Source organism: Triticum urartu, chromosome 7A (assembly GCF_056163025.1).
Source record: "Triticum urartu cultivar PI428250 chromosome 7A, HENAU_Tu73, whole genome shotgun sequence".
NCBI lineage: Eukaryota > Viridiplantae > Streptophyta > Magnoliopsida > Poales > Poaceae > Triticum > Triticum urartu.
Genome location: NC_141879.1, coordinates 437,978,776 through 438,003,015, shown reverse-complemented (window position 1 = coordinate 438,003,015; position 24,240 = coordinate 437,978,776). Strand labels below are relative to the sequence as shown.

Below are 24,240 nucleotides of genomic sequence, written 5' to 3'. Positions count from 1 at the left end.
ACCAAATAACAAAGAGTCTCTTGTGTCCCCAACACACCCAATACAATGGTAAATTGTATAGGTGCACTAGTTCGGCGAAGAGATGGTGAAACAAGTGGTATATGGATAGTAAATAAAGGTATTTGTAATCTGAAATTATAAAAACAGCAAGGTAACTAATGATAAAAGTGAGCGTAAACGATATTGTAATGATAGGAAATAAGGCCTAGGGTTCATACTTTCACTAGTGCAAGTTCCCTCAACAATACTAACATAATTGGATCACATAACTATCCCTCAACATGCAACAAAGAGTCACTCCAAAGTCACTAATAGCGGAGAATAGACGAAGAGATTATGGTAGGGTACGAAACCACCTCAAAGTTATTCTTTCCAATCAATTCGTTGGGCTATTCCTATAAGTATCACAAACAGCCCTAGAGTTCGTACTAGAATAACACCTTAAGACACAAATCAACCAAAACCCTAATGTCACCTAGATACTCCAATGTCACCTCAAGTATCCGTGGGTATGATTATACGATATGCATCACACAATCTCAGATTCATCTATTCAACCAACACAAAGGACCTCAAAGAGTGCCCCAAAGTTTCTACCGGAGAATCACGACGAAAACATGTGCCAACCCCTATGCATAGGTTCATGGGCGGAACCCGCAAGTTGATCACCAAAACATACATCAAGTGAATCACGTGATATCCCATTGTCACCACAGATATCCAAGGCAAGACATACATCAAGTGTTCTCAAATCTTTAAAGACTCAATCCGATAATATAACTTCAAAGGGGAAACTCAATTCATTACAAGAGAATAGAGGGGGGGGGGAAACATCATAGGATCCAACTATAATAGCAAAGCTCGCGATACATCAAGATCGTATCACCTCAAGAACACGAGAGAGAGAGAGATCAAACACATAGCTACTGGTACATACCCTCAACCCCAAGGGAGAATTACTCCCTCCTCGTCATGGAGAGCGCCGGGATGATGAAGATGGCCACCGGAGAAGGATTCCCCCTCCCGCAGGGTGCCGAAACGGGTCTAGATTGGTTTTCAGTGGCTATGGAGGCTTCTGGCGGCGGAACTCCCGATCTATTGTGCTCACGGATGTTTTTAGGGTATATGGAGATATATAGGCGGAATAAGTACGTCAGGGGGGCCTTGAGGGGCCCATGAGGGTGGAGGGCGCGCCTAGGGGGTGGGCGCGCCCCCCTGCCTCGTGGCCTCCTCGCAGGTCCCCCGACGTGCACTCCAAGTCTTCTGGGCTTCTTTCCTTCCAAAAATGAGTTCCGTGAAGTTTCAGGTCAATTGGACCCCGTTTGATTTTCCTTTTCTTCGAAACCCTAAAACAGGGTAAAAACAGAAACTGGCACTGGGCTCTGGGTTAATAGGTTAGTCCCAAAAATGATATAAAAGTGTATAATAAAGCCCATAAACATTCAAAACAGTAGATAATATAGCATGGAGCAATCAAAAATTATAGATACGTTGGAGACGTATCAGTAGTACTGCAAGCCAGGAGCGGTACTACCGCCCGGGGTGTGGATGTAAAAAATTACATCCGCTCCTACTGCCGTGCAAGCTGCTGAGCCTGGCCAGAGCGCACGGTACTACCGCGCACCTGGCATGGTTTACCGCGTAGGGCGCGGGTGTAAAAAATTACATCCGCCCCTACTACTGCAATAGCAGCAGCACCTGGCCTGAGGCCACAGTACCACTGCTCCAAGGAAGCGGTACTACCGTGGGCACTTGTTGTACTACCGCAAGGGCCTGCGGTACTACCGCTCCTAGGAGCAGTACTACCGCATGCCCCAGATCAGCAAACACGCCATTTTGCATAGACAAGAAAAGACGGAGGATGCTTCAAAGTGCCAAAGGAAAGGTGGTGCAAAGGAGTAGACGTGTACGTGATGATTCCACCCAAACCTTTCCAAAGCGGACTCCCTCTTAATAGTACGGCTTTCCTATGACTCAAATCCACCAAAAAGAAACATAGAGAAACGCCGTCTTCAATAGTCTCCGGGGGGCACCACATCGTCTTATGCCTAGTGATGAAATGTCTGAAATACTCAATGCACACGATTAGTCTGCAAACGCATTGTCATCAATCACCAAAACAACTAAGAGATAAATATGCCCTTACACCACCTCTCCACCACCCCGTCCGCCACGCAACACCCCTGCCGGAACTCTACGTCTATGTCACCTCCAACGTTCCAGTTGGGCTCCACCTCACTTCTCCTCCGTCGCCATTTAACTCCTCTCCTCCGACCGTCCCGCCAGGTACCATCTGCTCATGCTATACTCACCATGCACGGCAACTGTTCGATGAATTGCCGGAGTTAAAAAAGTTTTCCCTTCTTCTTTCTAGCAATGAATTCCGATTTGAACATGTCCGAGCACTATAATGTGTCGTCCGACGGCTCATTCGACGAGGAGGACTACACAGACGAGACGACGATGATGCAGACGGTTCTTGAACGCATGTATTCTATGTATGCGGCTATTTGAACGTCTGAACTCTATGTATGTTGCTATTTGAACGTGCAGACTTTAAAAAATGAGGGAGGCCAGATATATGCAGGCAGGGTGGACGGCTGTCTTCTGCATCCATATTTGCGGACTGGTCCCCCCTATCTGCGGACGGATGCGAGAGCAAATTTGTGGATCCGCACCCTCCACCTCCGCCGCCGCTGCTGCACGTCTCCGTCCTCTACATAGGCATTGCGGGACGCCCGCAACCAGCAGCAACGTGCCCGCTCGTCTCTACGACGGCGCTGTCCACCCTGGAGCCGTTTGTACCCAGGTACACTCTGCCCCTTGTAGATGACCTTCATGGCGGACACCACACTTGGCAGGTGTTCAGTCAAATGCCATTGAACTTATTTTCGGACGCTATGACATTTTGTAGAGTATGAAGGATGGCGAGCTACTCGACCATGGAGGATGAGTTGTTGTGTGATGTGTAGTTGGTCGTATCTGCGGAGTGTTTGTAAGCAGGAGGAGGGAGGCCTTCTGGCATCAAGTGCATGAATCGTTTAACCACGCACGAAAGCACATTGCGCCTTACGACATGTACTCATTCAACAACGCAGCGTAAGGTCGTTATCGTATCGCTGGTACGCTATCCAGATCAGTGTCATCAAGTTTTGTAACATGGTTCGTCAGCTGAAGGCAAGGTGACCATTGCACGCGGCAGAGGACGAGATCATAAGTTTTGCTTTCTCTTGCTCAACTTGTTGATTGATTCGTTCACTCAATGTTGGTGTACACATTATGTAGCCTGCACGCGCTGCTGATGTACCACATCACAGAGAGACAGTGATTTACGTACACACTATTGGATGAAGCTGAAGGAGGAGTATGCGTGTGAGAGCATGATCTGTTGATGAAAAAAATGTTGGACAACCAGTTAATCTAGTCGAATATAAGACATTGTTATACTAGACTTAATTTGCATGTTATGTATGGATGATTTGTGCTATTTTTTATCCGAATTTTGAGAATATTGGCTGATTTGCATGAATTTCGTCCAGTTAGTTCAAATGCGGGTTGAAATGTATGCGGGTCACGTTGAATGACGGTCTTTCATATCTGTGTCCGTGTTCTAGTCCAGTCCGTGAAGGAGGAAATTTACGGGTCGCCGTCGGAGATGGCCTTGTATGTGTACATATCTCACTGTGATTAAACCGAAGAACAAACGGTTCGATCGATGAAAGCGTAAACTGGGAGGCTCACCGGTTCGTCCTTGGGTCCGATTTTGAAAACCATGCTCGGAGACGCTAAGCTAATCCGCGTCTCGTCAGCCAAAGCTTGCCGCTTGAGTGCTGGAGAAAAAGAGCAAACGCGATGCGTCGCTGGGCCGTATCCCCCTCCCTTCCTCCGGCGGCGTTCGCGTCCGCGACTCTCGGACTCGGCGTCGGGCCTCCTCAAGCCCGAACCCTGGCTTCCGCTGCCACCCCCCCTCCTCTCGGCCACTGCTCTCCGCCATGCCCCCGCCGCCCCCGCCGCCGCCGCAGCCTGTGCTCCTCCTCCTCCTCGGCAGCGTCGGCTGCTACGACGGCACTGGCGGTAGAGGAGGCGCGGCGCGGGCGGAAGCAGCTGGGCATGGACCCGCCGCTCTACGACTACCTCCTCTCCAACGTCCGCGAGCACCCCGTCCGCCCCCTCCCCCTCCCCCTTTCCGTTCTCACAAATTCGCTGCTGTTCGCCGCGGCTCTGACCCATCGTGTGCTTGTTTATCCTGCCCTTACCCTGTGTGGTCGTTAGGTGCTTCGGGATCTGCGGGAAGAGACGGCATCCATGTGGGGGAGCCAGATGCAGGTACACAGGCAGCACACATGACACATGAACTCAACTGGGTTAGGATATTCACATTGAGTTGAGAGTGCGTGCCTCAGTGCATGCGTGACGCATCTGATTCTAAGACTACCTGCATTGCATCCACAACAGTGCAACTTAAGCTGCCTTGTTGTGGCAGCTATATCCTCTACTCATGCGTTAAGGCCTGAAAAAACTGATGGTCCGGTTAACCATATGGTCTTGCTATTTTAGCAAGTTCAAACTTTTGTGTATTCCGGGCATGCATGGAATGCATGTGTATACCACTGTCTTGTTTTGATGATATAGTACATTGTTTAGCTCTATTTTATTCTTGAAAAATATGTAGATACTTTACCAAATTTCAGTATGACGGCAAGTATTTTTCAGCTGGTTGCTTTCTCTTGTTAGGTTTCTCCGGCACAGGCTCAGCTTCTGGCAATGCTTGTGCAAATTCTTGGGGCAGAACGATGTATTGAAGTTGGCGTCTATACTGTATGTGAGCCAAGTGTTTTCTAATCTGGATTTTCTTGTCTTCCACTCTCAGCAAGTAAATGCTTATCATTACTTGTAACCGAAGGATTCTGTATTGACGTATATACTTATTGTACTAATTGCTGATGCGTTATCCTAGCAAACCAAACGTAGAGTGCGTGAATAATAACTAGTGTGCATAAGTCAATCAGAAAATCATCTTTGGGCACTGTATTTTTCCAAAAGCATATGCACAATAAACCTTCGAATGGTATTCAAATGGTATTTTTCTGTACTGAAAGCCTGATTTTACATCCTCCCTTGAACAGTATTTTGACAATAATACCCATGGATTGTGCATTGTGCATGTCAACTTGTCAAGTGCTGCACTTACCGATAATCATTTCATACCTTGTGAAGGAGATACTCTTGTACAGAAGTAACAAGATTGTTGGAAATGCACTGAGCTTATTTTAGCATTGCTTAATCTTCTTGCAGGGATATTCGTCACTAGCTGTCGCATTAGCACTTCCTGAATCAGGTCGTTTGGTTGCTTGTGAAAGGGATGAAAGGTGTCTAGAAGTTGCCAAGAGATACTATCAGCTTGCTGGGGTTGCACACAAGGTAATTATTTTCAGCCTCTTGCTTGATATGATCAGTTGGTGCTAACAACTTAACTACATTATTCTATATATTTGTAGTCTACTTGATGGTCCATAGCAAGAAAACTTAAGTTATTTGCATGTAATTTTCAGCACGTTGGACAACATATTTTGTGGTTTAACATTAAATTTCTCAACCATTTAGATAATGGAGGGAAAATCAGAAGTGAGGAGGACAACGAAACCTTCTTTTTAGTTTCATTGCTCCCTCCTTTATTCATTATTATTTATTTTCCACGCCTATGTTATTAGATTTATTTAACCTTGTATGGACTTATGTAGCTATACTTTCTGCATTTAGGATTACCAACATGTAATACATCACATTTGTTTCATAGGTAGGTCTAGGGTTAAATAATAATAATAATTGCCTCCTTTTTATTTTCTAAAACTCACAATCGAAATTTGTCTCTTTTTGGGATCCCCTAGAGTGTGTAGCATACCAGTATGCAAGGACTAATGTGTAGTCTTGTATGCTAGATTCTGTTCTTACCTGCCTAAAAATTGCTTAGGTGGATGTCAAGCATGCTTTAGCTGTAGATTCCCTAAGGTCATTGCTCGACTGTGGTGAAGCTTCCAGGTATAATAACTTTTCTATGGTATAACCCTTCATCTTATTAGTTGATCGTTGCATGTTTTAACTAATCATTTGTTTTTCTAGTTATGACTTTGCGTTCGTTGACGCAGACAAGAGAATGTACGAGGAATATTTTGAGCTTCTACTTAAGCTAGTAAGATTTTGGTTTGCTCGTTCAGATATAATACCTGTAGTCTTTCAGCTTATGTTTGCCATAGTATCCTCTCGTAGTTTCATACAAGATTCCCCATGGCAAACCTTTTATGATTTTAGCTACAATTTCCATACACAGCGACCGTAGCATTTATGTTTTCTATATGATGAGATAAAATATATGTATTTATGTTTGTTATGTTTCAGGTAAGAGTTGGTGGTTTAATTGTAATGGACAATGTCCTGTGGTATGGAAGGGTTGTTGATCCGCTAGTGAGTTCTTTTCCTTTCTTTTGAGCTTTGACATGATAAAAAAGGTGTTACATGGAGATTTTATATTAGATTAGATAACACTTTTGGCATTTTTTCCTTAGGTGAATGACCCAAAGACTATCAGTATAAGGGGTTTCAATAAGAAACTTTTGGAGGATAAACGTGTCACTATCAGCATGGTAGCTCTCTTTCTCTCTCTCTCTCTCTCTCTCTCTCTCATACGTCTTGTCTATCTCATACTCCCTCCATATGAAAATATAAGATGTTTTTTGACACTTGTTTACTTATTAGTCACCATTTTCAACTGTTGGTTGTAAAGTCTTGGGATATCTGTACTTTAGTCTGTTGTTTAGAGCATGTGAGGGGCACCAGCAATGATGTGTCGTAGCATTGCAGTGCCAGTGCAGTACATAACCAAATTTCAGAAATTTATTTTCCTGATATTGTGGCATGTTCATACTGCTGTCATACATATCTTGTGGACCTTAGGATTTACTCCCTCCGCCCCATCATATAGCTTGCAAAACGATCTTATATCATGGGACGGAGGGAGTATTTTACTTTGTGCATAGTATATCTGTATTTGTTCAGCTGTTTCAAAATTTTATTTGATATGCTTATACTATGATTCAGCGCATCATCCTTCTCATGTGTTATCTAGTACTTGATCTTAATTAACAAAGGGTGGGCACCTTTGTAGGTGCCAATTGGGGACGGGATGACAATTTGTCGAAAGCTAGAAGATGACTGACTTTGCAACATACTGTGTACTCCATAGATGTTGTAAACTTCCCTTGCCAAGGTCAAGCTCTTGAAAGTCAAACTGCTTTTAGGCAATCAGGCAAAATGATGGCAGCATTTTTTGGCATAAAAAGGATGACAGCTTTGGATGTAGAGTACTAATCACCATGGAGACATGGATAAGATAAGAGTTTCCTCAGATCATCTATCGCCACATCAGAAATGAAAAAACACACCTGTACGCCTGAGTCAATGGAGTCGCTCAGCAGCTACTAATACAATCACGCAGCAGGCGTATCACCATGGTCTTGAGTTAATGGACTCATCATATCTCTGTCGCATTATGCATTTTCTTTTGTTTCTTCTGGAGGAGGCGACAGCATGCCTGGTACAAGCCAGCAGATGGCATATGCTGTCACAACGCATGTTGACAGTTTGTTTGCCGATTGCGACAAGATCTTCCTGAAGTGGGTGTATCAATTAGTCGCCCATGTATGATGTACCAAAATTTTGCATCGTTTTTCTTCTTTTAGGAAATTGACGGGCCAGAAAATGGCGACGCTGTTGTGTTTTGAGAATGTGTTAATCACTAACCACTCAGCTGGTCACCAATGTTCAGTTGAGTAACTTAAGTTACTCGAACTGAAGGACTAAGTGTGGTATATTTATGTTCCTCTGTTGTAGAAATGTAATCTAGTTTTTGAATAAGTAAGCTTGTAGACTTAAAAGCGCAATGTGATATTTTTTTATTGCTTACGACTGTGGAATCTCCGGAATTTGCGTGTTCAGTATGAGATTCAACTGCCTGGTGGTAGTAGAGTTTCAACCAACACTGAAGACTCCTCTTTATCTTTCCTTACCCAGCTGATGAGACGGTGGGCATTGAAGGAGAAAAATAATGCTGATACAATGGTTAGCTGCAAGAACAAGTTGGACCTCGGTCATCACCCTTTGGGGCATGCATGGGACGATCTATGATAACCACTCTTGTCAATGACATCTGTGAAGATGAGAGCATAAAGACTTGACTGCTTTGATTGTCATATTTGGATCACAGTGTCACAGAAGTTGGATGTGTATGCGATCATAAGGGAAGATGATTCGGAACATCCTGAAAGGTGCATGCCCATCTGATACAATTAGCGGGAGAGATCTCGTAGAAATCCTTGGGTGAACATTGCAACAGAGAATGCATGCTTGTACTCGATGATTTGAAGAATACAGATGTTTGGATGGACCTAGAACTAGAAGGCTTAATAGGCCACAATAATTTCAATGGAATAAGGTGGTCATAAGCAGTCGAATCAAAGAAGTTGCTTCAAGTGAAGATGAGGCTCTTGAGTTGCAGAAACTGAAAGGAGGCTAAGGCACCTACTTGCCTCCTCTATTCGGAGTCGTTGAGAGGTCCAAAGGGAGTGTGGGTGTCGATGGAGATGCAAACTCTTAATAAGTACTCCCTCTGTTCACAAATATAAGATGTTTTGGATATTTCAGTATGGACTAACATACGGACTAAAATGAGTGAAGAAACACACTGAAATGCATCTATATACATCCGAATAACAAAAAAGTTAGAATATCTTATACTATTTGTGAACGGATGGAGTATTGATCTTATAGGACAGTTCGGCAGCTTGACACAGCTGAGGATTCGTGTCTTGCCAAATCTGATGCTTGTGGACAGGCGTGATGAGTTCATGGAGGCAGGTTATCCAGGGCAAGGATAAGGCAAGAGTCCAGCACATTTCCACTGTCCGCTACTTTGACAGGAATAAACAAGGTCATCTTGTTTTCTAAAGCCTGATCATGTGAGTTTCCTTTTTCTTAACAAACAGGTTTACAAGTGCCAAATCTACTTAACAACTGATCGATGAAAACATGTCCACGAGTATATCCATCAATGAAATTGCATTTGTTGCACTGCTCGGGTATACATATTTATGCAAATGCATTCATCATGCAGAAAATTCAGTCTAAATTCCAATTGCTCATAGGTTAGCAGCAGTCACCAGTAAATCAAGCATCAAGGACTAGAAGAGAACACGTACAAGTAAAGAAACTAACAGCGTTTCATTTCCAAGTATAAATACTTTGGCCTTTGCGCAAAGTGCTTCTCAGGAACTTAATAGTCACCATTAGAATCTGTAGGAAAATTTAAAACGCATCCTGTTACAGTCTGTATATGGTTGACGTCCCCATGTATGTTCTATCAATCCCCACAATTCCTAACTAACAACTTTTAGCAATTTGTCAAATTTAACTGCAAATCACAGCTGTGACAATCAGTGACACGGTTGCGAGAAGCTGGGTGCTCCATCGAGCCACGGCATGCCCTGATGACTTCTTGCTTGTCTCATGTATCTGTGGCCTGAAAGGTTTTCACAATAAAAAGGCACAGTAAGAAATTGCAGCGCAAGAGCAGGGGTGCAGTAGAGGATAAATCAAGTGTTTCAGCTCAGGACATACTTTTGCAAGTGTTCCAGCAGACCACAGTAGAGAGTGTTGTTTGGAGCGATCATTTCGGTGACGTTGTAGCCCAGTGGATCAGCAACTTTCACATAAACCTCTTGCCCATTGTACCAATTGTCCAGCTTCTCGGCACGTATATTCCAGATGCCTACGTTGTCGAGCGACACCAGAACAGCAGTCCACCCTCCCGGGAAGACCTGATGTCGATTTGGAATGGAAAAAGAAAAGAAAAAAGAGAGAGAATTGTGTATCAGAATGACCATGAATGCATTTGTCTTCACAAGTGTAGTATGGCTTTGACACATGATGGTCAGATGATGTCTTTTACCTGTGTAGTACTGCGAGAGATGGCATCCCACTTGTTGTATGAACCCCTGCTGTTTGGCGTCCACTCACCATAGTCCATCCTGGAATTCCACAACATGACAGTGCCCATTTACATGAGTAACTACTCGCTGGTTTAAAGACTATGCAAAGTGTATCCTACAAAGAATGTTGCATACCCGACTACAAAGAATGAATAACCATCCAGATGGTAGGTCTGAACATCGGTTTCATTGTTCTGGAAGACCATCTCGAGGAAGCCCTTGTAAGAAGCATTTAGCACAGATGAAGCCATCCTTGGTGGCGCATTGCTTGGCATTGTGGGGAAGTCAGTTTTGTAGACCCCTGTAAGGTTGTGGAGATCAGCAAGCCTCAGTGGAGTCTCAGGAGGTGAGTACGACACTCTGTTTATCGTCTTTCGACGCTTCCCGTCAATGCGCAAGGGTGACTCATTCTTCAACACAAAGGTCTGCGTGATGTTGATCGAGCCGTAGCGGAATGATCCCTGTGGATTTGGACGTGCAGCACCGGAACTCACATTCATCCTGGAACAACAATGCAAGGACTCATCATGGAGACAAGTTTCAAGAGTTGATGGTAAAGAACAATCATGTTCCTAAGTTACATGAACAAAATATTATTACAGCAATGTTGTCAAGTCACCCATCAGTCACTGACCTGATAGACCTTGCCTGGTTCATGGAATAGTACTTGTCGTAGAAGTCATCTGGACCATCAGGGAGGGGGCCAGAAGCACTGCCTTTGGAGTTTGAGTACTGCAGGATTGCTACACCATTGACATCGTGCCAGCGAGCTTCGCTGCTCACAAACCTCGGGCTTGCCACGATGTAATAGTCTGTACTTGCATTTTGGTCCATGGTCACCAAGAAAGAATATGATTGTCCGACATGTATGTCGAGGTTGGTGTAATTTTGCTGATAAGTGTATGTTCCTTCAGCCTCTACGAGACGCATGTTGTGGTTCTGGATTCTGAAGTTCAGGCTGGTTGAGGTGCCAACATTGTGAACGCAGAAGCGATATGTTTTGCCTGCTTAGAGCATTGGGGTTTTGGAGTATTATACTTCATATGATAAAGAGTTCGGGAGCAGTGGTGCTAATAACTATCAGGAAGGTGTATGTTAACAATCTTGACACTGATATCCTAGTGTAGCTAGAATTTTCTAATCTTGTTTCCTTGACTAGTGCAATTTCCAAGTCACACTAAGAAATGTAATAAATCTGACCATTTTGTAACAAGGATAATATGCCATACTATTGTGCTCAGCATTAGATACACTTCATTTTCTAGTCACATTTTCGCCAAATTCTAACTCAAACAGTTCATAATTATATTCACCATACCTGGAGACATTGAATTGCTGTCGACTACAACCTGGTATGCATAACTAGCTTAAACCAGGAATATACAATAATCCAGAAAATATGAGAGTTGGGCACATATACAAGTGCAGATTCGAAGGTCATTCTTTTTTGTGATCAAAGACAAGTTACCTGGCTCAACTCCAACAATCTCATATTGAAGGCCTTCTGGAACCAGTGTGGTGTCATATCTGTAAGGGCCCTTTGCATTTATCAGAATCCCATCAGGTATCCCAAGATCCTTGCCATCATCTAGCATGTCCCTCAGTTCCTGCAAGTGACAGAGAGCACCTCTCAAGCACAAAGGCAAAGTGTTTAAGAAAATCACAGTCCATGGATCAGACAACTCATTGGATGATATACTTGTATTTATTGCTGTAAAAACATATTATTCCCTTGCCAATTATTATCGGTCTAAGGCAAGAATAAACTGGGAAATGAATTTCTAATCAATACTAGATTGATTTTCTCTATATCTTGCCAGAAGAACAATACGTATCAACTCTATATGGTATTGTGCTTCTGCCAGGAATCAAGAAAGACAGTGTCAGGGGTCAAGAACTCAGTGTTCTCTCAGACTATTTATGAAACACTGACAGACAATAAACTGAACATTTTTCGCAAAAACAAAAAAACTAAACTGAATATTGCAACCGAAGAATCAGGACTTACCGTGTGGCTCTTGGTGTACCAATCTCCGATGAACAAGGTGATGTCGCCATCAGGCTGGTTGAAGGGGACGGGCACAACGGCGCGGTTGTTGACGGTTACAGGGCCGTAGCCGCCCGCAGCCCGCTGGAGGCCGAGCGAAGGGAAGTAGAAGAAGCTTCCGATCTGGTCTTTGAGCTGGAACTGGTAGGTCCAGTTCCATCCGGGAGGGATTGGGCAGTTGGTGCCGGCGACGCCGTCCTGCCATGAGTTCATCCTCATCTGGATGCCATCCCTGCCAGCCATACATATGAGATGAGAGCACTCCCAGTTATTCACTTGATCAGAATTGGCGCGCAATCCATATGCGCATTTAAATGTTGGAATGTGCAGAAAGGGCCCTCGAGAAGTAGCATTTTACCATCTCCAAACTTACTTATGAGTAAGCATTTCAAGTGTTGACGTGTTGTTTGTTATATGTAGAACAGCGCTTACTAGATGTGCAGGAAATACGTATTGAAAGAAAGGGCTGTACAAAACTACAGAGACAGTGAAAGAAGTTGACATTTTCTGCAACAATAAATGCATGGGCTAATGATACAGAGAATTGTCCACAGATGAGCTGAGCAAATCCATGGGAAAAAGCATAGTGATGTGCACATATGGTTATGCCATGGCATGATCGTATTAATAAGCTTATAAACGTCCCCAAATAGAGAAAGCATTTGTGTGACACAATGCCTAATAGTACCTGCGACCATGCAAATGGGACTACAGCTAAAGATGGGAATTCGTCACAGATAACAGAAACTACTAAAGATGTAGCTGTACATTTCCTTCATTCGCACGCCATGTTCACAAATTTGTGCACATTCCAACATATATATAGCTAAAGAACGGAAAAGAATTGCGATGCAGAATAAATAATTATTTTGAATCTGGGATGGTAGAATACAAACCAGGTGAGGAGGAGAGGCTCATCCAGGTTGTTTTGGACGTTCACCCTCACGTTCCAGTTGGTTGTCACGTTCAGTAGTGGCCCAGGGAACTGGTTGTTGATTGCAATTACCTGCAAAAAAAGATTTTATCATCTACTTGTAATTTTGCATCCACACCGGATATGAATAAATAAATTATGTAAAAAAATCCCTTTCTTTTTGAAGGGAGCTGCAGAAAAAATACTCCTACTTGGCATGAGTAAACGAACAAACGAATTTTATGTAAAAAAAACCTAATTTTTCCAAGAAATTAATGCTAGAACCTCGAGAAAGAGAGGCAGTAATCCAACCCCCAAAAAGATTGATGATCTATGAAAAGTCAAGTACACATAGGGCAACTTGCTATTTTTAGGACAAGAAAATCGCGATGCCGCTACAGATTTATTTCGAGATTTAAGGCCGTCACTCTGTCTCAAATTAAGACAAAAAACCACATAGAAATATTTATTTATTTTGCCTACAACGATAAAATAATTCCTTGAAAACAATTAAGACAAAAATCCATCAGATCAACGCCCCCCTGCAAGAGGAACCGAAGGCAGCACGACGGGATCGTGCGTTCGAGGCCGCGAAATTAGCAACACGGGGGGAAGGAGAAGGAAAACAGGCAAAGGCAGCATTTCCAACACGAGTTCCTCAAAACAACGTCAACAACGATTCAAAAGGACACCTTTTTTTTGCTGAAGTTTCAAGAACACAAGAACATGCCCGAAGACGGAATCAACATCACACACACAGAGGGAGAGGGAGAGAGAGATCAGTTGTTGTTCCTTGCACGCGAACCTTCTGCGAGACGCCGAGCGGCGCCACCGTCATGTACCCGACCTCCCACCGCACCGGATACGTGTCGTCGCCGGCCGCCGCCGCGGACGCCGAGGCCACGACGGCGGCGAGCGCCAGGACGGCCGCCGCGACCAACCTCGCCAACATCGGCCCTCCCGCCCGCCACCAACTCCCCTGCTCTCGTATCGCACGTACGACGTCCTGCGTCCTGCGTCCGTCTGCGCGCAGCAGGGAAGGTTTTGTTTTCCTTTCTTTCTTTCTTTCCTTCGGCGTGGGTTTTGAAAGGAAAAGAGAGAGGAGGAGAGAGAAGCAGCGGCAGCAGCCTTTTCCAGAGAGGGAGAGCGGAGAGAGAGATGTGTAGAGGATCCATTTCCATACTATTAAAATGGGAGTTTCCAATCGTGCGCTTTTAATGCATTTCCATGAGCAAATAAATTAGCAGATACAGTCGTTGATCTGGCGGTGCTTCACAAGGAAACCCTTTTTTTTATTTTTGATTATCTATATCTATATTTATACCAATATAAAAAGACCCAATGGGGCAGATTCAAACCATCTCTACCATCAAATCATGTGATCTAGCGGTTCAAATTGCTCCAATGTTGAGCACAAAACACGTTTAACACTCTTATTACCCACCACTATGAATGGTTATAAGCATGTTTAGACTCAACGCTATCCCATGAAATCTGCCATGTAATTAATATCTTACCATTCCCGTGAAGAAAGCAATTAATATCTTATCAAATATCAATATGCCACAAATATACCTTACCTAATATAACGTGCCACTAATATCCTATCTAATACGTGCATTGCACGTACATTATTACTAGTTAAAAGAAAATAGCAACAAAGAGATTCATAGGGCGTATTTTAGCGACTGCATTCACAAAGAAAATCGAGAGGAAAGAGAAATACTAGTGCATATTCCAAATTGGTTGCTGGTAAGATGCACACAAATATTGTGCACCGCCATATCCCAGATTTACAAATGTTAGCGGTAGGTTAATTGAGCCTAATTCTAAAAATTCTAAGAAAATATATATTCTAAACCTTGCTTGTTTAACTTATGTAACATAAATGATGGGGAATGTACGGATTGAAGTTACTCCCTCCGTCCCATAATATAAGAGCGTTTTTAACACTAAAACACTCTTATATTATGGGACGGAGGGAGTACATATAAGAGGTGGTTGATGAAAGGGAGAGAAAACGTGACTGACCGTCTGATATGGCCCTATTAAAAACCATGCTCAATATACGCATGGAGGATTTTTTGAATAGTGAGGACGGTGAAGGAGAAGTGATACACATGGGGAACTGCTTTTTGGCGGTCCAGGGGAAGTATAGTGTGAAGTAGAGTGGGCGTTATGGCGAAAATGAGATGGACGTCATCCGATTTTAAAGGAGAGGGATCCAGCAAGAAATGTCCAGCTGCGATGGGAAACTGAGCGGGAAGGAGGGTCCAATAGAAAAATGAAAGAGTGCATCGTGGGGTGAGGTTTTGTGTTGGGACCGCGCGTTGGAAATAATATGATGGATAATCCAAATAACCACATTTCTCACCCATATATAGGCTATATTTGGGAGAGTCTGGACTATCCAGAAGGTTGAATTTTGGGGAGCTCGTTGGACCCCGTTTTATGTCCGAACACGCCTGGACCTATGAGAGAGAAATGAACTTCGTCTTTGAGTACGACTTTAATCATATGTTTGATTGATATATATGACTATTATAGTCCGTAGCAACGCATGGGTGTTTTACTAGTAATTGTTCTATTGCATTACATTTTAGAGAAAAATTATAGTAACTCAAACTTCTTGTTACAATTTATTTGTATTTCTTGTGTAATGTCAGATACTCTTTGATGCAAATACTTCCAGTTTCAATCACACGTGATTCGACACACTGTGTTTTCTCCATTCTAGTTTTCCAGCAATCAAAGCAACAACAATGTCAGGTTGAAGTCATGTCCGAGGCCAACAACGTAGCTACAATGTAGAACAATGCCAAATATTAATATTGTACTTATAGTCTACAAAGGATCAGCCCACCTGCCGCCCGACGCCCGTGAATCAAAGAGGCCCTAAGGTGGGACGCAATGAGTTTAGAGGGGTACGAACGAAGAGATTGGGGGGTGTGTGTGGGTGGGTGGGTGGGGGGGGGATTGAGTGGGTGGGTGCAAAAGTACTATGATAGGTTCTCATCCCTCGGTAGAACTTTAATTACAGAGTAATTAACAATAACACTCTTACATGGAAGATGTAACAAGCTGGTGGTCGTAACTTGATGCCATGTTTTACTACAAATACATGCATTCTTTATTTATTACAGAAAAATATAGTAACAAATAATAAAAATACAACCCGTGCATTAAGAAGGGAAATTATACAAACCGGGTTGATTATTAGTGTACACCAAATTAAACTAAAGTGGGGTTGGGTGTTGAAAATGAGAGCACGCACACGTATATGTATGACTGTGGGTGTGGGTGGTGTGATCCATCCACCGGAAGTCCGGAACCAAACCATGGCATGGAAACCAATTCTACCAGCCGTCTACATTGCATTTTGCATGTCGTATGTGAAAACTGTGTAACGTTGCATGCATGGCTAGGCCACGCAAATACCGTGCCTCATTCTTCTCCCCGTCGATTGGTAAGTATCCACACAAATTCGCTGATTCATATATACTCGGCGCCATCGCCGGATCTTCATCACCGTTATCATGAAGTACACTCCCTCCGTCCCCGTGTACAAGTCATTTGTGTAGTTTTAGATCATCGATTTAAAAAATTAAATATATGTTATATGTCATGAAAAGTATATCAATATATTTCTACACGGATGTAGTTTCTAAATAAATGTTTTTTATCATATATAATATATATTTAGTTAGTTAAATTATCGATCTAGAACTACGTGAATGACTTATACAACGAAATGGAGATAGTACCATTTCAGTATACTTTCCATGATGAATATATTCTCGATTAGAAAAGGATAAAGGAAGGAGTTTGAAATTTAGCAATATGTGAGACCCTTGCGTCCAACGGACACAATTAGCCCTTTTTTGCATCAAACTAGGAGCTTTAGAAATTAACTAAAATTCGGTTACAATTCACCCAAACATTACTAGAAAATATCTTATAAATAGAGAATTAACAGTAGTATGGGATTAATGGGCAGCGCTACTGTTATTTAGCCGTAGCACGGGCCTGGCACCCGCACTACAGGTGGGAATTAGCAGTAGCACGGGCCAGCGCTACCACTATGTGGGCCCCGTCATGCCCCCACAGGCTGGCCAGAGTACCAGCGCGTGCACCCATTAGCAGTAGTGCTGGCTCATGGCCTACGCTGCTACTGTGGCCAACCCGGGCCCAACTGCCTGTCCCCACATAGCAGCAATGTTGGCCTGAAACCCGCGATACAGCTAATGGGTTTAGCAGTGGCGTCGGGTCGTGACCTGCGATGCTGCCAAGCCAGCCTTATCCTCCCCGCGCCGCTCGTTCCTCACTCTCCCTATCCTCACTCTCTCACCGTCGCGGCCATCCTCCTCCTGCCATGGCCGCATTACGACCGTCATCATTGCCATCCCCTAGGCTCAGTAAGCCTTCTCCTCCAGCCGCCCCTGCTCCTCCCTCCTCCATCCGTCGCCCCCTCCCTCTTCCCTCCTCTAGCCACCCCTCCTCCCCCCTCCATCCACAGCCCCTCCTCCCTACTACATTTTGATTTAGTACGGTTTAGTTGCTGTTTCTAGTTGATCTGTAACACTTTGATTTAGTTAATAGTTTCTAGTTGATAGTTTGTAGTTGATATATAACACTTTAATTTAGTATGGTTAACTGAATTAGTAAAATATTAGACATGGTTAATAGTTTTAGTTGATATATAACACTTTGAATTAGGATAGCTTCTAGGGTTTAGTTGATAGCTTTTAGGGTTTCACTAAGTCCTAAAATCAACATGATAATGTTTTTGTTTATATTTTTTTCTACATAAATCAAGTATTTGCCCCTGCATTGTCCCCGCCGTCATCCCCATCACCGACCCCCTCCAACCTCAAGGTTAGACCAGTCAAATCCCCATGCCGTTGATGTCGAAGACTTTCTATGTATGTGTTATTTCTATTGAAATGCAAGTGCTAGTCCCCATGTCTTAGTGTTCTTGTTTGTAGGGGACCTCCGAGTGGCCTATATTTTGTCGGAATGTTGATTGATTTCCATTCCTGCAAATTTCAAGCGCTCGATATGTCCTGTTTTTAGCAAAGGTCATGCCAGAATTTTTTGTGGATTTTGGCATGACTTGCGCTAGAATATAGTATATTGAAGGCCCTGGATTTGCCAGAAAGAGAATTAAACGACATTTCGGCAAAACATAGGCCATTTTTTATATCATTACTCGATATATGTGACGGGTTGACTTTCAGTCTGTCGGGGCTCCTTCTGTGACTTTCAATTTGTTCTTGAAGGAAGAATTCCGACTGTTTTCGTGGGGGTCACTTCTCCTTCTTCTCTTTGTGCTAGACCTTCGTAATGCACTAGGGGAAGGAGGAGTAGCGACCATCACCGACGGTCGATATATGAGAGAGGAAGAATCCCGACTGTTGTCGTGGAGGTCGCTTCTCCTTCTTCTCTTTGTGCTAGACCTTTGTAATGCACTAGGGGAAGGAGGAGTAGCGACCATCACCGACGGTCGAAAAATCAGTAAGGGAGTGTCCACCATATATGAGAGAGGAAGAATCCCGACTATTGTCGTGGGGGTCACTTCTCCTTTGTCCCCGTGTGCTAGACATTTTGGTGTAATGCACTCAGGAACGAAGGAAGGAGAGACCATCACCGATGGTCGAATATATCAGAGAGGGAGTGCCCACCATATACACCACATGAGATGAGAGTTTTCAAGGAAGACTCGACAGACCAAAAGTCAACCCGTGCTGAATAGTGATATGTGTGTTGAGTTCCTGGTATTTGTCGTTGATTTTTAATCTTTCAATTATGAACACGGGAAATGTCTGATGATGATAGGATCCCTGAGTGCGATTATTGCGGTGACTACCGGGGGATGTGCGACATGGCTCACCTGGAAAATGATAGGTTCTTCACCATCAAGATGGACGAGACCTTCGAAGTTTTTACGGTATGTAACAATGAGAAGTATTTTTTTCTTAATTAAGCATGACTTTTGTTTCTTTGCTTCAACGCATAATTTTCGTTTTTTACAATTAGAGTAGTGCATCCCCTACCATGCAAGACGATATGTCTTGGGGAAGCTCTTTCGAACATAGTGAGAGTATGAAGACGACGATAGCTCACCTTAGGACTCAACATGGTTATGCTTTTCAGGTTAAGCTCTACAATGCAGTAAATCACTCACATTTTGGTTGCTCAAATTGGAGAGCACTATGCAAGGCCTATGGATTTCAGGAGGATATGAAAATAACCTTCGATAATCGTCTTGAAGATGATATTGAAAATAATGTCGGCATTTGGGTGGATGTCGATATGCCTCCAGTTCTACCCCTATGTGAGTTTGTCAAACAAATTTGTTAGTAATTTATATTGTTTATTTAAAAATAGTTGACGGCTTATTTCCATTGACAGTTCATTTCCATTCTCCAAGAAATATATGGAAGGTAGTAGACAATACCTAGTACAGTTATGGTTCAGAACTAACTTGCGAGGAGAAAAATATCTTGTTTTATTTATTAATGATGTTGAGACTTTCAAGAACAATTATGAAACTAACCAAAATTATGATCAGTACGTGCCACTAGTCCACGTGTTGAACTACGATAACATTCATGGAAATAGCATGGTAAGATGTTTTACTATTGTGTCACTAGTGCATCTTTTGCATACATTCTTCTTAAGCTAAACCACATTGGTAACTATGTTATTATTATGTTCTTCAACAAAAACTCCCGAAGGATTGTGTGCCTCATATGATGTATATGGAAGGTGACTTGGATATTATTAGCTTACGGCCAAGTCTGCCTATGGTTTTCCATAGTCCATACTCGATTTCTCGAAGAGATGAAGACCTCACAATCAAATGATGGAGAAAAGTTATGAATGATCGCAGGGAACTACTTGGAGGCAACATGGTGCGCAACCCACAAATTGGAGACATGTGGATATCTACTCTCCATAATGGAGATGGAGGGGCTATCCCGTTTTATGCTATTTTACCTTAGAGAGAGAAGCAGGTCCTAGCTAGTACTTGTCATGTGCTAGAATGATGATGAGTTATTACCTAGGATGATAACCATTAGTTAATGTTGGTTAACTTTTCATGTGCTATATCGATGGTGAGTTATTATATGACTACGAATGATGAGTCATTATATGACTAAGATGATGAGGAGGAGGTCGTACTACTTGTCATGTGCTAGAATGATGATGAGTTATTATATATATATATGACCACGGATGATGAGTTGTTATATGACTATGTATGATGATGATGTGTTATTATTATAATCAACACTGAGAAAGATCAAACTATCATCAGCAGATAATAAGTCATTAACCTAGGGTGCATGGACACTAACCCGAATACCTTTGTCAATTTGTACTCCGACAAATAAAAAGACGTGAGGCCTTGAGCACAAATGGGAAACAAATAGGGTGACAAGGGGTCCACTTGGCGAAGTCCTCTAGAAGGAGTAAAGAATGGAAGGAGTTCCCCATTCACCTTGATTGTGAACCTAAACTTTACTTCGACTCCTCTCAATGATATGGTCAAATGATCCACTAGTAATTCGGCCAACCGTAGTGGGTAGCTGTAGGATCGAAAGTATGTCTAGAGGGGGGGGGGTGATTAGACTACTTGACCAAATAAAATTCTATCTTTTTCCCAATTTTAGTTGTGGAAAAATTATAGCAATTAGCACAAGTTAAGCAATCAACCTACACATGCAATTCTAAGATTATAGCAACGGAAAGTAAAACATTGCATATGAAGGTAAAGGGAAGGGTTTGGAGTATGCAAATGCAATGGAGACACGGAGATTTTTGGCGTGGTTCCGATAGGTGGTACTATCGTACGTCCATGTTGATGGCGACTTCAACCCACGAAGGGTAATGGTTGCACGAGTCCACGGAGGGCTCCACCCACGAAGGGTCCACGAAGAAGCAGCCTTGTCTATCCCACCATGGCCATCGCCCATGAAGGACTTGCCTCACTCGGGTAGATCTTCATGAAGTAGGCGATCTCCTTGCCCTTACAAACTTCTTGGTTCAACTCCACATCACAACGAAGGCTCCCAAGCGACACCTAACCAATCTAGGAGATATCACTCTCCAAAAGGAAATAGATGGTGTGTAGATGATGAACTCCTTGCTCTTGTGATTCAAATGATAGTCTCCCCAACACTCAACTCTCTCTCACAGATTTGGCTATGGTGGAAGAGGGATTTGGGTGGAAAGCAACTTGAGGAAGGCTAGAAATCGAGGTTCAAAAGGTTGGAATGGAATCTCTTGGTCTCAACACATGAGTAGGCGTCTCTCTCTCTCTTAGAAAATGGATGGTAGAAGTGTAGGCACGTTTTGATGGCTCTCTCACTAATGGAGAAGGGGTGGAGGGGTATATATAGCCTCCACACGAAATCCAACCGTTACACACTTTTGACCCATCTCGGTGGAACCGATTAGAAAACTCGGTAGAACCGATATGTTAAAAAATATGAACATTAGGAATCTCGGGGGGGGGGGGGGACCGACCGGAACAACTCGGTGGGACCGATGTGCTAGGGCTTATGGTAAACATCATCTCTGTGGCGCCGATTGCATCAACTCGGTGGGACCAAAATGAAGCAATAAGCAACAGAGAATCTGCCAAGCCAACTCCGTGAGACCGATTGCACGAACTCGGTGAGATTGAAGCGAATGCAATAGATCACAGAGCGTTGGCAAGGCCATCTCGGTGAGACTGGGATCCGTATCGATGTGACTGAATCATTAGAGTTTCTGGCAGTGGCTGTGTCAAAGTGAACTCGGTGGCTCCGGGTAGAAGAATCGGTGGGGCCGAGTTTGGAGTTAGGGTTTTGACATATTTGGATGGAGAAAGTGGCTGAGGGTTTTGGAGCAATATTACTAAGCACTTGAGCAAGTAGATCATTAAGCAACACCTCATCCTCTTTTAATAGTATTGGCTTTCCTATAGGCTCAATGTGATCTTGGATCACTTAAATAGAAATGTAGAGTCTTCAACTTTTGCCAATTTTTGTCCTTATCATTTTGAGGGGTCCACATCTCTAGTCCATGCCATGCCAATCATTGAACATCCTAAAATATTTATCTTGGATGGATATTAGTTTAATGAGCTATATGTTGTTATGAATTACCAAAACCACCCAGGGAATAGTTGCACTTTCAATCTCCCCCTTTTTGGTAATTGATGACAATATATAGATCAAAGCTTCGACAAATATAAAATGAATGTAACACATCGTCGCTTTGAGAAGTATGTGATAAGCAAGAGCTCCCCCAAAATTTGTGCATTATTAAGATTTGCGTTTGAATGCAAATGCACAATCGATTAGGATCATGGGCCACTCTTCCATGTCACATACATCTTGGTGGAGCACACAAAATGATATGAGTGAGATAACATGCACACATCACCAAATACCTAAGTGAATGGTCATACAAAAATAATCATAGAGATAAGCATAAATCACACATTAAGCATGGTATGATCAATCACACAACCAAACGTAGTATCTCACAAGCATAAAACAACCAAGTAGCACACGAAACAAACGGAGATTGTAGCAACGGGTAATAAAAACCAACGAGCAAAAGAATGAGACACGCTCTCTCTCGAAGCCTATTATCTATACATTTTCTCCCCCTTTGGCAACAAGGTACCAAAAAGCTCGAAAAAGTATAGTGTTATAAGTCTCTCTAGGCATGATCCTCTGGAGCTCCTGAAGGGGTCTTCTGGCTCGTGGCTTCGGTGTGCGTAAATGGCATTGAGAGAACTGCCTCAGCAAATGCTTCTGCTGAAGTATGCTGAGCTGGTGGTGTAGACACTTGAGGTGGCACAGTAGCAGTTGTGGCAGGTGCAGAAAGAGTAGGTCTCATGTCTGCAACTGGCACAACTGAAGATCTGGTCGTCCTAGGCACAGACTAAAACCTGTCAGTGGTCGTCCTGTCATCTCCATCCTCGGCATCATCTCTCAGCTTCTCCATAATAGATTGTATCTCTGTGACCTTGACATCTAGATTGTACATCTTGTCCTCCACAATCCGCTCTATGCTCTCCTGGTTCTTAGCTAAGTTAGCCATACTTAGCTCAATCCTCAGTGTTGCTTCCAGTAGATGTGTCATTTGGTCTTGCTTGGACTTCAGATTTGCTATTGGGGCATTTGGTGCAGTGGCTTCCTTTTCTTCCCATGTTGCTGCTGCTTGAGCCTTCTCTTGAGCCTCAACTGAAGTAGGGTGTGAAGGATCCATCACCACTACATTGTCCTCGAACTCTGGCTGAAGAGGAAGATGCTCATGATCAAGTAGATATGTATCTCTACCAACCTTGGAGTTGATAAGAATTTCAATGTGAGGGGCATATCCACAAGACCTTTTCTGTTCAGCAGCAGTCCTCTTGACTGTCTCAACAATTAAACTCATAACTTTGAATTTCTGAGGTGGGGTGTCAAACAAGTGAAGCAAATTTATGGAGTGGCCATATATCTAAAGGAAATATGCCCATGTGACAAACAAGTTTAAGTCTAACATACTTCCTATGCATAGGCATTATATAAGCAAACGAATTATCAAGGCAAGCAAAAACTATCATATGCATGGAAGAAGAAAGAAACAATAGCAATCTCAACATGACGAGAGGTAATTTAGTAACATAAAAATTTCTACAACCATATTTTCCTCTCTCATAATAAGTACATGTGGGATCATGTTCAAATTCAACAATATAGCTATCACGTAAAATTTTATCTACATGATCCACATGCATGCAAAGTTGACACTCTTCCAAAATAGTGGGAATATCATTAACTAAAGTCATGACCTCTCCAACCCCACTTTTATCAAAAACTTCATAAGATTGAACATTATCCAAATATATGGGATCTAAAGTTGATACTCTTCCAAACCCAGTTTCAGTATTATTGCAAACATTATTATCAATCTCATATTCATCATGGGGCTTAAATAAATTTTCAACATTATAAGAAGAATCACCCCAATCATGATCATTGCAACAAGTAGTGGACATAGCAAAACCAGCATCCCCAAGCTTAGGGTTTTGCATATTATTAGCACAATTGACATTAATAGAATTTATAATAACATCATTGCAATCATGCTTTTCATTCAAGGAGCTATCGTGAATCACTTCATAAATTTCTTGTTTTAGTACTTCATCACATTTTTTAGATTCACGAATTTCAAGCAAAACCTCATGAAGATAA

At 42.8% G+C, this 24,240-nt stretch overlaps 2 protein-coding genes across 2 annotated transcripts; one reads left to right on the top strand and one right to left on the bottom strand.

Annotated features, from left to right (window-relative positions):
* Positions 1 to 3,785: 3,785 nt before the first annotated feature.
* LOC125521320 (uncharacterized) lies at positions 3,786 to 7,959 on the top strand. Its single transcript, XM_048686375.1, has 9 exons — positions 3,786 to 4,161; positions 4,273 to 4,326; positions 4,735 to 4,818; positions 5,296 to 5,421; positions 5,972 to 6,039; positions 6,121 to 6,190; positions 6,397 to 6,462; positions 6,564 to 6,641; positions 7,163 to 7,959. The coding sequence occupies exons 1-9, from the start codon at positions 3,853 to 3,855 to the stop codon at positions 7,211 to 7,213; spliced, it is 906 nt and encodes a 301-aa protein (XP_048542332.1). The 5' UTR covers positions 3,786 to 3,852; the 3' UTR covers positions 7,214 to 7,959.
* A 1,295-nt stretch (positions 7,960 to 9,254) lies between these two features.
* LOC125521712 (monocopper oxidase-like protein SKU5) lies at positions 9,255 to 14,151 on the bottom strand. The gene is made up of 9 exons (XM_048686775.2): positions 13,806 to 14,151; positions 12,984 to 13,093; positions 12,049 to 12,319; positions 11,509 to 11,647; positions 10,675 to 11,044; positions 10,176 to 10,541; positions 10,001 to 10,079; positions 9,670 to 9,869; positions 9,255 to 9,571 (listed from the first exon to the last, which is right to left on the bottom strand). The coding sequence occupies exons 1-9, from the start codon at positions 13,950 to 13,952 to the stop codon at positions 9,460 to 9,462; spliced, it is 1,794 nt and encodes a 597-aa protein (XP_048542732.1). The 5' UTR covers positions 13,953 to 14,151; the 3' UTR covers positions 9,255 to 9,459.
* Between the last annotated feature and the right edge of the window lie 10,089 nt (positions 14,152 to 24,240).

Bases quoted from the DNA above. Each gene is read 5' to 3' on its own strand.
- LOC125521320 (XM_048686375.1), top strand. From the start codon at position 3,853: ATGCGTCGCTGGGCCGTATCCCCCTCCCTTCCTCCGGCGGCGTTCGCG. The intron at 6,463-6,563 runs GTGAGTTCTTTT...TTTTTTCCTTAG, and splicing joins GAAGGGTTGTTGATCCGCTA to GTGAATGACCCAAAGACTAT. The intron at 6,642-7,162 runs GTAGCTCTCTTT...GCACCTTTGTAG, and splicing joins AACGTGTCACTATCAGCATG to GTGCCAATTGGGGACGGGAT.
- LOC125521712 (XM_048686775.2), bottom strand. From the start codon at position 13,952: ATGTTGGCGAGGTTGGTCGCGGCGGCCGTCCTGGCGCTCGCCGCCGTC. The intron at 11,648-12,048 runs GTAAGTCCTGAT...TGTCACTTGCAG, and splicing joins GGTACACCAAGAGCCACACG to GAACTGAGGGACATGCTAGA. The intron at 10,542-10,674 runs GTCAGTGACTGA...TTGTTGTTCCAG, and splicing joins AACCAGGCAAGGTCTATCAG to GATGAATGTGAGTTCCGGTG.